Below are 16,267 nucleotides of genomic sequence, written 5' to 3' on the forward strand. Positions count from 1 at the left end.
AGAGAGTCATATCATGAAACGAATCCATGAGACAGTCTCACAGGGTTTTGTGTTTATTTTTGTTGGTTTTCCAGCTATTAGTATTTAGATGAAAATTTATCATTTATGATTTGATAGAGTTTTCATTATTTCAAAATCACACAAGAAACAGATTGAAAGTGAGTCACATGATATTGGTTTGTCATTATGTGTGCTTCATTTAAGTAACTTTGGTTTGAACATCGGTAAAAATCCATTATTATGTTAAGTCATTTTTGAATATGTCTTTTGTGAGATAATCTCACATAAATCTGTGAGACATGTCGACCATTCCGTAGATGTAATGAAAATCAATGTTTTAAACGTAAAAAGTAATATTTTTCACAACTCGAATGGATTTGAAACATATCTCATAAAATCAAACTCATCTCATAAAATGAACCTGTGAGATGATCTTACGTGAATTTTTGTATTAATGTTTATTGTTTTCCTATGATTGATATTTGGATGAAATCATATATTTCCTGAATTGAGAGACATCATTATATATGTCTAAATCACAAAATATATAAACCAAAAAGTGCGTCATATACAAGTAAACATATAAAAAAAATTAATTATTTAATTTTGCTCTAATCTCTTTAGATTGAACATATGGAAAAAATTTAATTAACTTTACCCGAATCTCTTTAGATTGATAAAGACTCTAAAATATAATTTTATTTATAAACGACTTTAAAAATTTCATGAAAAATATAATTTTATTCAAACGATATTACAAATTTCACGATCTTATTTCAACCGTTAGATATCCCCGAAAAATATAATTTTATTCAAACGATATTCAAAATTTCACGATCTTAATTCAACCGTGAGATATCCACGTGCACCTTACTGGTACATACATATTTCAGATTGCAAATCTTTTGTGATTGAAATGTTAGTTCATTATAAAAACTTACACAGCTACTCTTTTTTGTTTTGGGCTATAATTTCAATCACAATAATGGAGTCTTCATCCAGTCTCTACTTTAGACGCATGAAATACATGAGAACATCTAGTCAATATAGATCACAAATATACAATACATTCATCACTGGATTGGGGCAATATTGGTCCCTGCCCGTAGAATAATCAAAAAAAATAACAGTAAGAAACAGAGTAAAAACAAAAAAATTAATATCGAACTCTTTCCCAGCAAAAAAGAATATAACCAGTTTTACATCCCGAGGAAGATTCCAATTCTATGCACAGAGATCAAAACATCCCAAAACTTGGACCAACCAATGTGAAGAAAATATATGTGAAGACGAGACCATGTCCAAAGACAAATTTCAGGACATGAGTCCGCAACGGAAAGAATTCAAAATACAACAAACAACTACTTATCCAAACGACGCACAAACACACCTCATGAATCGCATATACCCTCCTTTTATACCAAACAGATGGGCTTCTAATTAACATTCCTCAAGTTGACGACACAGCACTTTATAGAAATGGCACAACTAGATATCCGCAAAGGATTTACAGGCTAGTACCTAATATCTTCTGATGGAGAAGGGTTAAATTCACCTACAGGGGTATCATGAGAACTCTCACTCATTAAAGCATTGACGGGAACCCGAGCTCCCTATATTGTATGACCACCTTTGTTTTCAAGAAATCTGGAATAAGGTGGAACCATAAAGACCGTACAAACAATCTGACACTACCAAAGAAGAGCGGCTCCTGGTTTATCTTCACCATTATTTGACTAACCAAAAGAATCAGGTGGAACTTGACCTTGATCAAATCAACAACCATCAGCAAACAAAAAATCAAGCAGCAGCAACAGTTGCTTCTGCTGCCTTAGCCAAATTTTCTTTTTCAATTTCTGCTTTTCTCTGTTCAGCATGCTGGGCAACACCATTTGCTAGTGCCTGGTAATGGAAATCCAGCGTCTGTGTGAGGCTCTGGAACCTCAATGGATCTGATGCTTGCATAACTGCACAATTAAATAAAACAGGGATAAGAAAACCATGTGAGAAAATAAAAAAACGTCAACTAAATGCATTCCAGGCTACAAGGTGACAAGAGGCTAGATTCACCTTTGATAGTGTCCACAAAGAAAACAAAAGGGTCAACATCATCAATGGGTGATTGCAACTCCTCATCATCACTGAAATCTTCATCTGAATCTTCATCATCAGATTCAGCAGTACGGAAAGCTTTGGCCTGTGTTCCGAAGAGACGGGCCATGAATATATATATACTTATAAACTATGCATCAGAAGAAAGTAACAGATACAGCAAATCTAACATATAACACAGAATTAATAACGATGTTCAATGATGACATTCAAATCCAGCCTCCCTCATAGATGAGCACTGAACAAGTGGCAGTCGTCTTGTTCCAGGGAAAGTATATGCGCATGACGCCAGGTTATTACTTTTTCTATTTTGGTGGGAAATTGAGGTTATCACAATTGCAAACTCAAAGAGAACAAAACCTCAATCGAATATAAGTAATGTGACCAGAATAAAGTCAAACGACAAGAAATTTTGAAGTAGCTTTCAAGTTCTTCAGAAATTCATTACCGTATGCGGCATTAGATTCTACTTGAACTTTAGTATCAGATCCAAAAGAGAGAAATGAAAGGATTAGCATGCTACTGCTTTATTTACAGATCCCATTTTGATAAATCTTCATAGATTATTAATATTTAAGCTTTAAGAATTGATACCAACCCGAGCAGCTAGTTTTTGAAGTTTCAAGCTGTCAGCTTCATCTCCATCCTCTGCATCAACCCCCATCTCCTTGTCGGAGTCGTCGTCATCATCATCAGTTTGAAAATTTTCCATATCATCATCGTCATCGTCCTCTTCCTCGTCTTCCTCCTTTGCAGCCTCTGCCCACAAAAAATAAGCTACATTCATATACCATAGATACAAGATATACCATACATAAAAGAAGAAATTTAAATGAATCACTTGTGTCCTAAACTAGTTTCAATATCTCTTGTAAATAACATAAATATGAGCTGTAAAGAAAAATAAACCCACACCTGCAACTTGATCTTTGTAGGCCACCAGCAGGTCAAGGGTAGACTTGAACACACGTTCCAAAGCTTCTCCAGGTAACTGATCAGCAGGAAGCGGGATCAACGACGTCAACCCCAGACAGCAGACTTTCTTGTCTTGCTCCCTGCAAACATAGAGATAATGTGATCCCAAATGGATATTCTTTTCAGTAAGGGAAAATGATTATAGCAAGGAATCAAGGAGTGGAAATTGCCTAAAAAAAAAGGAGTGGAAAAAATCCCAAACCTTTTAAAATTAGCACGTGCTCCACTCTTTTTAGTTTGTTGTAGCATCTGGAACCATAGGTTGAACACTTCTGTTGCAACGTTGAGCTTTTGCAGTATGTTTAGTGCCAAAGATGGGTTATAGTACAGAGCATCAGCAACCTGACCATATCATCAAACTCGTATGGCTTAACCCCAGTTTTTATGTTTTAACATAGGAAAATCCATCAAGGACCTCAGGCTGTTGAATAAATGCACGAAGACAAAGTAATTACAAGTCTTCGATCCCCTTGCTTGTATGCAAGGCATCATTATCCAAAATCTAGTGCATTCTAGGTCAAAGATGAATAAAAGCCAGGTGACACGTAGTGTGTCACTCAATGCAGAGTTGAGATGGCTGATCATCACCATAATATATAAACAATGCCAAAAAAATCTTTGAAAAAAAAATTTTGAGTTCGCATATTAATAGCAACATATCTGTCACAGGCGCACAAGGGCCCTTGGAGCCTGAGGCGCGCGCCTTGTCGAAGCAAGCGGCACACTTTTAATTTTTTAGAAATATATATTTATCTTTAAATAAATATATCAAAATATGACAAATGCTATTAAATATAAATAATTAAGTCACACAAAGCAAATTATAATTAATAAATTCATAGTAACACGATTAAAATTCCTCAGTCATCTAAGTCGTATTCATCTACTTCCATTGACTAATCACAATCCAAAGCTCAAATCTAATTAATAAGTTCATAGCTTTCTGCTTGCTGTCTTCTTTGGTTTCTTAGTCGCTCTTGAGTCTGCACTCTTTTTATGGGTTGCTAGGTTTAGGTTTGGTTTGGTTTGGGCTTTTTCTTTCAAGGAAATTAAGTTGTTACAAATAAAGAGAGAAGTTGCGTGTCAAGGGTTTGGTTTAGGCTTTTTCTTTCAAGGAAATTAAGTTACTAAAAAAAAGAGAGAAATTGGGCTGCTATAATTGTCATCTAACAAAAATTTAACCCAGGCGCGCACTCGGGCTCGACTTATTGAATCGCTGCACGCCTGCACCTGGTATGAACCCAGGGGCAGGGACCTCGCCTGGTGGCGCCTCTCGCCTTAACGAAACAGGCGCTCGTCTTTGACAACAAGCATACAATTCTGCTCATTAGAGCCCGTGAAAATGGACACATATTCAATAAACAAACTTTCAACGGAATGGCAGATGCCGTGTAAGGCAATTGTACTCCAATAGGTTCACTACCTTGGAAATGGAAAGGCTTTGGCGCATAACAACAAAAAAAAAGTAGTTTCCTTACCACTGCCATCAAGAGGCATTTCAAATTAGGTCTCTCTGTGCGACGTAGACGCTCTATAGTAATTCTTAAATAAGGTTCAACCCAGTGATCCACCTGTCCCCTGCAGTTTTGAAATACCACTTGAATGAGCTTGGGTGCTGGATCGATATCACCATCCTCAAGGTTTTTATCAGCCATAACCTGCAGGATCATTAACACGTAATTAGATGGTACTAGGTTCATAGCTCAATTTCAGTCCAGGGGATGAATAGAAATGAAATCACTCACAGATGAAATCATGTTCCAAAGGCTTTGCTGGTAATCTGGTTCCTTGCACGTGAGGAAATGCACAGTACTTCTAGATATATAGTTGTCTAAAGGCACCAAGATATCTGATAAAATTAACAAGTACCACAGTATTAGAGAAGTTTACAGAAGCTGATACAAGATGTCAATAATAGTCATACGCCAAGAAAAAACCTAACACTCGATGGTTTAATGACTTGCTCTCTTTATACTTATTTAACACAATATTGAAAATAAAAATAATACAAAACAGAAACAAATTCAACAGAAAATCCTGACAAGCCATGAAGAATAGCAAGCTCAAAAAAAAGGATACAGATCAGAAAGATAACAACGCAGTTAAAGGAAACATCCCAAACACAATGGGCAATTAAAACTGTTGTAAGTTGGACATTTGGACTGCTAAAATCTCTCATAACTTGTCAATGAGTGCTAAGGCAAAATGTTTTAACTCAGAAAATGGACAGATATTCAATAAACATCCCATTGCATGGCATTGGGTCCTTGAACACAATTAAAATGTATAACAAATACAATCCTCAGATTTCAGAACTTGGCAGCATGCTGAAAAGCACCAAGACCTTTAATGTGCCCTTTGAAGACCACAGGTAAACATCATAGCACCACCCAGAGGTGTTGGTAATAGTGGTACTAGTGTTGGTGGTAACAGTGGCAGAAGGAATACTTCTCATCAAAGCACCCGCTGTTAAAAGGAACAGAAAAACACTCAACAAGAAAGCTACAAATAACACGGGGACCAATCCGTGGTGTGATTGATAGGCATACACATCTTTGTTTCATCCAACATTTGACTCATGTACAAAAAATTAGAGTTATAAATTATTATGTTATCCACATATATTGATTTATCATCCATATATATTATGTCCTTTATCATTCCATCCCACAAGCCAAACGGTACATCAGAAACATCTTTCCATGATGGGGGAGAGCATCGAATTACTTGAAATTTACAAAAAACCGAGTTCCGAAAATTACTTCAGGTCTCAAAAGTTAATTTGGCATAGTGTAAGCAATACAGGTGAAGAGAATAGAACCTCAAAAACTCGGTGATAGTAGTCGAGCAAGCTAATAGCATTAGAAATCTAAGTACCATGAAATGTTGTGGTGGCCTAATCAGATTGGAGTGTCACCAATTAAATAACACATTAAAGAAGCTCCAAATAATCTACATAACAAAATCAAAGAAGCACAAGAAAAAAAACTCAAACAAGGAATCAAACGGCACCATATTGATGAAAACAGGTTTGTCCAGACAGAACAAAACAACGGCAACATACTTGGGAAAAAGTCAATAGCCCAATCAGCCAAAGCTTCCATCATTAATGGCCATAGACTCCACATATCGAGGGAGATCGTGGGTGAGAAAAAAGTCATGTATGAGACTATCTCCAAAACTTCCTCAAAGACCTCTGCAAAAGCATATAATCATAAGAACAAAAAATAACAAAAGTATTAAAGTTTGTGGAGATGTAATTCTTTCCCATTAACAATAATTTGACATATTTTAAGCTAGAAGGTTCCTTAGACCAAGTCACTTGCCACCAGTCCAAGCAGTTTGAGGAATCAAGATTACATCAATAAAATTTGACAGGGGCAACCAGAACTCTCATGTCAAACTCAAATGATGGAGAAGATTCAAAAAAATGGTAAAGAGGTCTGAGAGAACATATTCCAACAAATCACCAACTTGTTTATAAATCAATCAAGATACTGCATGAAGAAAAACATTGTACAAGAACTTGTAACAAGGGAAGACGTGATACAAACCATGTTTCATCGTGCCACAATGAACGAAGAATCTCATATAATCTCATATCCCAGAGAGCGTGGATACTAAATAAACCAGATCCTACCACATTAAAGCAACTTCTGGGATGCCCTTTCTAATATCATTTCCAATTTCCCATCAAAACCCTATAGAAAAGAGGATGATAAAAAAAATATTTATATTTCTATTCCGCAAAAACTACTTTCACAGATGAAGTAGGAAGTGCACTAGAAAGCTCCTTGTACTCGACTCAAGCTATCCATATCATGTGCTTGGCATCAGACTCGGATTCTTCGCAAAGGCCGACATGCAATGTAATTATCCGAATAGAATACTTAAAAATGATACAAATAGCATATCAGCATCCCTGAGCCAAGCTAGTAGTGCATTGCAAGTTGATCAAAGTGATTCAACTAACAAACAGATAGGATTTGGGAAAAAAAAGGGAGAATTTTTGCAATACAATTATTCAAAAAAATTAAGAAAATTAAGTATTGAGAGACATGAAGAAATGACTAAGTCAGACGAGCATGCAAAGGATAAATGATTAAACTTGTTCAACGAAGGATCCCGACCTTGTCCATCAGTAGTCAGCATCCTGCGCATTATCGGGAGTAAAGTTGGTTCAATGTGAACAAATAGATGAGGAAGCCTGCTAATTGACTCGAGAATCGTGCTTATGGCACGCAAGCAGCCAACAGCAGCCAAAGCACCAGGATCATCACCTTCATCATTTGCTTCAGCAGTACTCATGCACTTCCAAAATGCAGCAGCCTAAAAATCAAGAGTAGCTAATTTAAAAAATGTAAAAAATCTCAACTCAAAATTCCAAGTATGTGTAGAATTGTCTCACCAGATTCTGGCATAATCCAAGAGCATAAGGAGACATCTCTTCTCCAAACTTGTCCACTATTGTCTCTAGAGTAAACACGAGATCTTCGTTCTCCACCTCATTCATAAGTTTAAAGAACTCTGGAAAATGGATGGAATTTATTAAGAGCTGTTAAAAGCTGCAGCTTCGTGACAGGAAATGTAGACAGGGGATTAAAAATTTCATACCATCAAGTAATTGTGGAAGAATTGGTCTGATCTCGTCCAAATCTGAAAATTAAAAAATGCCTGAGTTAATGATTAGCAATCGCTGAAGTGGTATATTTAAAATAGATAAAAACAGAGACAATTCCCAGAAAGAAGAACCTTTGCAGGCTTCCACATACGAGCGCAATGCAAAAACAGAATCAACACGAACAGGAAGTTCTGGGTCGCGCATTCCAGCAACAACGCTGTGCAATGCTCTACGGAAGTTATTTGGATCAGAGAAATTGATATGTGCATATTGTCCTGCAACCCATGCTGCCTAATATCCAGTTCATACCAACAAGAATAAAACGAGAGAATAAGCTCGAAACATGAGTGGTGGCAACAGATAGTAAGATTGACAAAATCTTCCTAGCATGGAGAAGATCATATGAAACATGTAACGTGAGACCTTATAACATGATACCTATATTAAGGTAGGTAATTATTTGGCATAAAAGTATATTAACGGAAACAAAGTTTTCATATCTATGTTTTGATAACTACATCATGGATAAAATGATGCAAATAACCTTATAATATATCACCACGGATGGGGATGAGTCAAAAAGAAGGAAATAACTGTGAGACAAGTTAAGACACCCTACCTTAGCTCTAAGATGTCCGACAGAACTACTGAACTCGGGAAATACATGCTGTACAAGCATCCGCTCCAGCTCAGACTTGTAAGGTTCAGTTTGCTTCAGTTTATCACATAAAGCTCCAATGGCAAGAAGGGCTCCATCTTTTTGTCTGTACGGCTTATATTCCACAGCTGCTTCATCATATCTAGGTTGAGAAAAGAGGAAAGATTATCATCATCATATTTCTCGTAGGATGGAATAAATGTGTGTAGAATAGTGTCATGTATACCGGGTAAAAATCTGTACAATAAATGATATGAACTTATGAAGATTCTCCTTTCCACGTTTTCGAACCAATTCACTCACAAAATCCATAGCAGCAGTTCTGGGACTGTATAAATCTTCAATTATGTCTGCAGAGGCATGAGAAAATTTCATCATAAGTATACCTAATTAATAAAGTTATAAACCCTTAGCTTTTCAAGAAGAATGTCAAATTGCATAGATGACAAGATATTGCACACACCATATCCCTTTCTCACATACTCAGACGGGTCTTCGTCCCAGAGTATTTGATCGTTGTCATTGAAGCACATCAGTGGAAAGATGATCTCAAAAAGGACAATATCAAGTCTTGGTTGCAGCTGACTGTACATATTACTTTTTGAGATACTGCATGGTGGATAAAACAAGAATCAGAACCAGGGGAACTGGATATTATTAGCCCCAACCATCCTTCTAAAAACGGATAACACGTTTACAATGAATGGGTTCCAACGAGTATAAATTCAATTGCCATTAATTTTCACACTACTGTCATCAGTTGCGCGAAAGATATACACTATGTTCAGTTCTTATCATTACTGGAACATTCCCCACACCCATAAAGCACGTATATGTCATGACAAAAGAAGGCCAAAGATACATCTGCACTTCAGGTTGTTCATAACTAATTTATTGAGTTAAATCATACATAAATACTTTAGCCAAAAATGATTGTGTTCTGGTATTGGATGAACTAACATAATGACAATAGTTTCAAGATTCAGATAAGGGACATTACAAGTGTTTCTTTTCTATTAAAGGAGATCAAGTCAACAGCATGATAAAGCAGTTAAAAATATTTTAGCTCTGATTAATGCAGCCTAGTTAGCACTTTCAAACACGGAGCACAATAGAGATGTCAAAATGTGAACAAAAAAAATACCAAAGAGAACATTAACACCAAATCCGGAGAACGGGTTCTGAAATTGGAGATCTTCTTAAGAATCTTACCACCTTTCATTTAAACTCCAGGCATAATCAAAAACTTTTGACAGCTTTCAATCTGTTTATTTGCAGCATAAGACACATCATAACTTTATTTGTCTTAATGCATGAGACTTAGGACTTGTTTTGTCAGGTTAGAAACTACGTCCTGGACCTCCTGGTTGGTCATCCGTTATAAAAATGTGTACAACATGAAAGTTAGTGGCAAAAGAATTGAGGAAAAAACTCAACATTTGGATATATATTTTTCAAAATCATACGATACAAACCTATTGCTCAGGTATTGCAAGATAAGATTGATTACTCTGTCAGGCAAATAGCCACCAACACGGACCACATTCAGCAAATTTAGATGGCACTCCAAAATTTTCCCCGCATAATTCTTCTGGAACATCTGGGCAAAAGCTTTGTTATCTGGGTTCTGAAGTTTTAGGTCTCCAAAACTGAGACAAAGAAAGGAAAAAGTGATGAATGATTCTGCCCTAGGCAATACAATCCCAAAACACAGTCCAAAGGATTAGGCCGGAATTAAGCACTTGATTGTGAACCTACCGAGTGAAAAGGCGGTTTAATATGTGGACGGTCCACTTCTTCACTTCCCACCATCCCCATGATTTTCTCAGATCAGGATCAGCAGGTTGGCCTTCCACAGGGACAGGCCTCTCTAGTATGTTTAAGAAAAGAACCATCCAGGAATTAAATAGATTGGGATCAGACAACTGCTTCGGAATCTCCAACTGAAAGATGTTTAACAACAGTATGAGATAAAATATAAAATAAAAGGTCCAATAGAAAATTCACGCCAGAAGTTTAATTTTAGCTAGCAACAAAAGATGGGGAATTTTCATGGCTTGAGTTTAAAACCAAGAAGATGTCATTTGGAGTTTGAGCAATGCCCTTTATACGATAAACAAGAAAATCAGATAAAAGCTGCCAGACTACACAACCCTTTTTCACGCAAAGCTGGATCTTTCCACCAAATGTTTGAGAAAAGTAACATCATACAAAAAATTCAAGTATCTCTAGGTCAAAATACACCTGCCCTTATCCAGTAACATGGAAATATAAAAGTCACCTGTGACCCATTTGAAAATTTAAGCAACCCAAACTTACATATATGGATGACCAGAATGTTTTGCAAATCAGTTTGATCAAATCTGCTATTTCAACGGATGGGTTTGCAATCTCAACGAGCTGTTTAAATATGTATAGCAGATGAGGAAATGTTTCCTCAACAATGTGATGAACTGGTACTCTCTCCTCATCTGATTTAAACCTGAAAATAATAAATAATCAGGAAATGAGATATCAATCAAATAAAACTTTCACTATTGATCAATTGGAGAATTGGTAACATAAGAAAGAGGATTCCACAGGAGGACAACTATTTCGCACTGAAATAGACAGTGTTACAAAGAAACTTAAGATAAACATGGAGACATAAAAAGTTAATAGGACACAAAACAGACAGCAGTAATGCTCCTGATAATTCAACTCCAAGTCTCCAACATATATGTTATTGTAGAAAATTTGAAAATAACTCATCTCATGAACTCACTCGTATTTTCTGGAGATAATTCTGAGGACAAACAAAGCTCCGTAAACTTGTTGGTCCTGTAAATTATGCTTCACCCAATTCAGAAGGTTTGGCCATTGCTCTGGGTAGTCTGCATGTACAATCGTTTTCAAGCATTCTCCTAGCTGTGATCTGTTTATATAGAGATATAACAAAGGTCAGCAAACCAAACAACTGACCAGATAAACCATTAAAAAATAACCAGGTAGCTGAGATGATTACCAACAAAAAATATTGTAGTGTGGGTTTAAAAGACAAATATTTAGAAAACATTATGTCGTTCTGGACTACACCAAACAGCAGTTTGTTAATTTTAAACAGTAATTGTTATCAAAGAGGATAATTCGTCCGGCAGGATAAATAAGAGATTACAAATTATTGATTAATACCTCAAAAGCTGGGGAACTTGGGTGACAAAATTGAGAATATTCTGCCTGATAACTTCCTTGTCACCCGGCAAAATTTTTGATTGTTCACCTATCACCAAACAACATGGGTCTAAGTAGCTAATAATCAGGCTGCGCTGAATGCAGAATCACCACAGAATGTTAACAAAACCTATTGCTTGTTAACAGTAAGAACATGATCCTGCTAGTTCTAGGACTTCTCCACCATTGCCCAAGTGAAGAATGCATTCTATGAGTTATGACAACTAAGAAACAAAAAAACGTGTATCTGATATGTACGTCAAAAAAGAAGTAAAATAAAACTTTTAAGTACTTTCATTGGGACATAAAAAAAATTTACCAGGATCATGAGGTGCCCAGTTCTTGGCCACGAAATTCTTGAAATGAATGCTGGCCACCTGTCTGACAGCCATATCGCAATTCCCATCTATTATGATTTGCAACACCCTCACTAAATGCTGAGGCGCAAACTGAAACTGCAAAACAATCAATTCACACGACAATTCGTTTCAGTTCAGGACGATTGCATCTCAAAATCTCACATTTACATCTTCAAACATTGACACGTGTAATTTGAATAAAAATATACACAACTTCCAACGCAAAAACACACCAATCAAGAACCCCGTAAACTTCGGCCCTTTATAGATTCACCTCATTACAGCAAACTCAACACTAGACCCAGCAATAAACAGAGCAAAAAATCTTAGGCAAAAAAAAAACTATACGGTGTTCACCTGATTGAGACTTTCTTCCGCAGCCTTGCGTTCAATTGGATTGGGGCTCAACGCACCTTGGAAGATCACACACAAGCTCTGGAGATCCATCGCCTGGATTCTTTTTCAACTCCCAATGTGTATATAGGCACAGCAAGGGACGAAATCGCGTCAAAAGGGAGAATCTAACGGAATTAAATGAACCCCAAACCCCAGAAAGAGGAGAATTGCCGACGAATTGATTGTCTTTCTAGGGTTTAGAGAGAGAGGGATGGGAGGAAGAGGTATCCGGCGGAGAGAGAGCGTACTACAACTATTCTTATGCTGTGCTGACTATAAATAATTAGGGTTTAGTGAGGGGTTGTTTAACTAACGTTATATGGAATCTATGTAAATGCCAACCAAATATTACCCCGATGTATGTAAATAATTATATGGAATCACAATTAGGTTCGAATCGAGTTGAACCTAAAGCTAACCCGAAAAAATTAACTCGGTTTGATTTGGGTTTGGGTCATATCAAGTCAATCCGAGATAATCTAAAACTTTTTATTATTATTATTTTTATATAAAAAAATTAAAAAAGGTTTGCTACATTTTTATACGTTGTATGTTTTAAAAAAAATTATTGTATATCTCTACTATTTTATAATACTTGAGAGGTTTATAAAAATTAACTATACGAGGAAACCATCTTTTCTTCTCATTTTACCTTTTTCCTTCCCAATTACTTTTTCTTATCCACTATTCCACTAAAAACTCTCACTAACTCCATGATTTGCTTTCAAAAAAAAAACTACGTATAAAAAAACTTCTCTTTTACACACACAAAACGTGTGCATTTTTCACTAGTTGATATAATATATTTTCGTCAGTTAATGTTTATTTTGTACAATTTTTATGTTTTAAAATAATTTTTTTAATAGTAAGTATACTTTAAATTTTCTACAACTAAATTTTCAAATTTAAATTATATATAAGCTTAGATTTTGCTATTATGTGATTAAATTCAATATTATTATTATTATTGTTTGTTGTGAATTTTTGTTTAATTATTTTGTTAAAAAATAAAAAATAAAATTGGGTTGATCGGGTTAGTCGGGTTCGGGTTCAAGTTGGCCATTTTCGGATTGGTTTGGGTTCGGGTTGATAATTTTCAAAAAAAAATTCGTCAACCCAACTCGACCCACCCAACCGACCCGAATTGAACCCTGTGTGCCTCGTATTTTACAAGCAAAAAAGACAGTAGAGATTGAAATGGTTGGAGAAAATCTGTTCTCCCTAGATTTCAAATCTCCGATAGATAAAAAGAGGGCGTTGCTCGATGGGTCATGGAACTATTTCAAAGATCTAGTGGTGTTTGTAGAGCCGAAGGGCCTACAAAATCCGACTGATATAGAATTTATGGAGGTACTAATTTGGGTTCAATTTCATAACCTACGCATTGCTTTTATGGATAAATCTATCATTCAAAATCTAGGTGAAAAGCTGGGGAAGGTGATTGAAATGGAGTCAGGGGATGGAGGGAAGTGCACAGGTAAGTTTGCGAGAGTTCGAATAATGAAGAATATTGATACTCCGTTAGAGAAACGATTATGTGTGAGCCTTGCTGAGTCTAAAAAGGAATCGTGTATTCTACTGCTGTATGAAAAACTTCCAAACTTTTGTTATCTTGTGGTCGGCTGGGACACCTCATGAGAGATTATGAGGATAATGCAGTAGACACAAATTAGGTGGCTTTTCACGGTTCGATGATGGCGCCTGCAGCAAATCAGGGCAAACCTTTGGGGATATCCAGACCTCGCAATTCTGATTCTAGTGTGCCTTCGGGGCAGGGGGTGGCGTCCGAGGAACCAAGTGAGTCTAATCCTGACAATTTTCAAACCTTCGCTCGAAGAGCCTTTGATCCAGTCGAATGACATGGTATAACACCCGAAAAATCCATAAATCCACTCACGAGTATTAAAGAAATTTTAAATGAATTTTCACTACAACAAAAATGCTAAAAGACTACAGTGAAAAAACGTAGTTAATTGGGGGTTTAAAACCGTAGTTAATAGCCATGTAGTTAAAAGTGCGGTCATAGACTACGGTTAAAAACTGTAGTCTTTAACAACAAAAGACTACGGTTTTTTAACCGTAGTCTATGACCGCACTTTTAACTACATGGCTATTAACTATGATCATAGATTACGGTTAAAAACCGTAGTCTTTTGTCGTCAAAACCTACGGTAAAAAACCGTAGTCTTTTATCATTAAAGACTACGATTTTTAACCGTAGTCTTTTTTATTACACTTTTAACTACATAGCCTTTAACAATGGTTTTAAAAACCCTTTTAACAATGGTTTTCCACCCTAATATTTTTTTTTATGTATAAATTAAAAAAACACAATTTCCAGTATTATAAATTCCTTAGAATAAATAAAATTTAATATACAATTTTTCAGTATTGTAAATTTATCAAAATTAAAAATTTGAATCCTAGTTTCATGCACTAAAAAATAGAGTAAAAAATGGTCCTAAATTCCTAATTATTCTAACTCTTCTAAAACTACTCCAAAGCCTAGATCCCTTGCTGTTGGAGATACTTCCCCATGATTTGTCAAGACGCGTGTTTCTTTCCTCGTTATGATCATGATACGTGTCCTCGACCCTGTCAAATTATCTCCCTTGCTTGTTATGTTGCAAATTGACATAGCCCTTTATTCTCTTCAAGGAATATGGTTGCCCAGTCATCGGCTCCCCATAGAGTGGAGCTGTAAATTCCCATGGGTTGGAGCTTTGGGTATGGAACTCCCATTGCCTCGTTCTTGAATGCTCGATCGGTACTCCATCCACTGAAAAACTACAATTTCACCAAATCAAAATAAAATAAAATTATAGATAACAAAGCCAAAATTAACTCCCGCCCCAATCCTCGAGACACCCTAAAATGTCAAATAAGAAACACTTGTACAGTTTACAGACATTTTAAGATGCTCTATTCAGTTCAAGGTGCTAATGAAGTAATGAAAATATGGACATTCAGTTAATGGAACCTGATACATGAATCCATGCCTATAATTAAATTGCAAAGCAACTATAATACATTTCAGAGGCAACATACGAGACTCGTAAAAAGACAAATTACAAGATCAAAACATAGCATAATATAAATAACAAAATCCGAGAAGCAATATAATATGAGTAATAGAAAAGGACGAATGAAAAAAAAGAAACTTTTGCAAAGTAAATTAAGATATCAATTCAATCAAAAAAATCAATTTCATATTGTACCTTCTCAGCTTCTCCAACTATGAACATATATTCCCTCAAGGGACCACAAAAAGAAAAAAATGCAGAAATGGTCAGGATACTTCTTTAATAACGGGCATTCAGTTCATGGAGTCGGCTCCATGAATTCATGCCTGTGATTAAATTTCAAAACAACTATAAGTATATTTAAGAGGTAATAGACCAAACCCAAAGACAAATTAATAGCTCAGAAAAGGAGCAAAACATAAATAACAAAATCCTAGGAAGTACATGATGATGATGATAGAAAAGAAAGAATGAAATAAAGGAGCAAAGTCTGCAAAAGTAAATTAAGATATCAATTCAACTTAGTACTAACATTATTATTCAGCTACTGAAGTATGACATTTAATATCATGAAATTAAATTTACCTAAGTTCTTTTGGGCAATAAAACAACACTTCATCATGGACATCATCAGTGACTTTTTGAAGTCTCCTCGTGCCCTGGTTCATCATCAGCCACTTGCTGCAATAAAATGAACACTACAAGAAAAAAAGACTATAGCACTTCCTCGATGAGGAAAAATTTTAAAATCAGAAGCAGCCTTATATTTGCCACTGTTTTCAGCTGCAATCAAATTCAAACTCCATCTTTATATTTAAATAAGAAATTATAGTGAAAAGAACTATACTATTAGGTGAACATGATGACAAAATAACAAAGGGTTTTGCAATGAGAGAGGCAGGGCATGTTAGAC

At 35.8% G+C, this 16,267-nt stretch overlaps 1 protein-coding gene across 1 annotated transcript; it reads right to left on the reverse strand.

Annotated features, from left to right (window-relative positions):
• Window positions 1–1,101: 1,101 nt before the first annotated feature.
• LOC140874703 (importin beta-like SAD2) lies at window positions 1,102–12,598 on the reverse strand. The gene is made up of 22 exons (XM_073278061.1): window positions 12,293–12,598; window positions 11,896–12,031; window positions 11,538–11,625; window positions 11,131–11,280; window positions 10,686–10,848; window positions 10,125–10,309; window positions 9,842–10,015; window positions 8,830–8,975; window positions 8,593–8,716; window positions 8,328–8,508; window positions 7,840–7,999; window positions 7,702–7,743; window positions 7,496–7,614; window positions 7,218–7,416; window positions 6,152–6,283; window positions 4,833–4,936; window positions 4,566–4,745; window positions 3,290–3,429; window positions 3,028–3,167; window positions 2,711–2,871; window positions 2,071–2,197; window positions 1,102–1,967 (listed from the first exon to the last, which is right to left on the reverse strand). Exons 1-22 carry the CDS (start codon window positions 12,380–12,382, stop codon window positions 1,801–1,803), a joined length of 3,108 nt encoding a protein of 1,035 aa, XP_073134162.1. The 5' UTR covers window positions 12,383–12,598; the 3' UTR covers window positions 1,102–1,800.
• Window positions 12,599–16,267: the final 3,669 nt, after the last annotated feature.

This window comes from Henckelia pumila, chromosome 1, assembly GCF_033568475.1.
Source record: "Henckelia pumila isolate YLH828 chromosome 1, ASM3356847v2, whole genome shotgun sequence".
Taxonomy (NCBI): Eukaryota; Viridiplantae; Streptophyta; class Magnoliopsida; order Lamiales; family Gesneriaceae; genus Henckelia; species Henckelia pumila.

Bases quoted from the DNA above. Each gene is read 5' to 3' on its own strand.
- LOC140874703 (XM_073278061.1), bottom strand. From the start codon at position 12,382: ATGGATCTCCAGAGCTTGTGTGTGATCTTCCAAGGTGCGTTGAGCCCC. The intron at 12,032-12,292 runs GTGAACACCGTA...ATTGTTTTGCAG, and splicing joins CGGAAGAAAGTCTCAATCAG to TTTCAGTTTGCGCCTCAGCA. The intron at 4,937-6,151 runs GTATGTTGCCGT...TAATTTTATCAG, and splicing joins GGCTATTGACTTTTTCCCAA to ATATCTTGGTGCCTTTAGAC.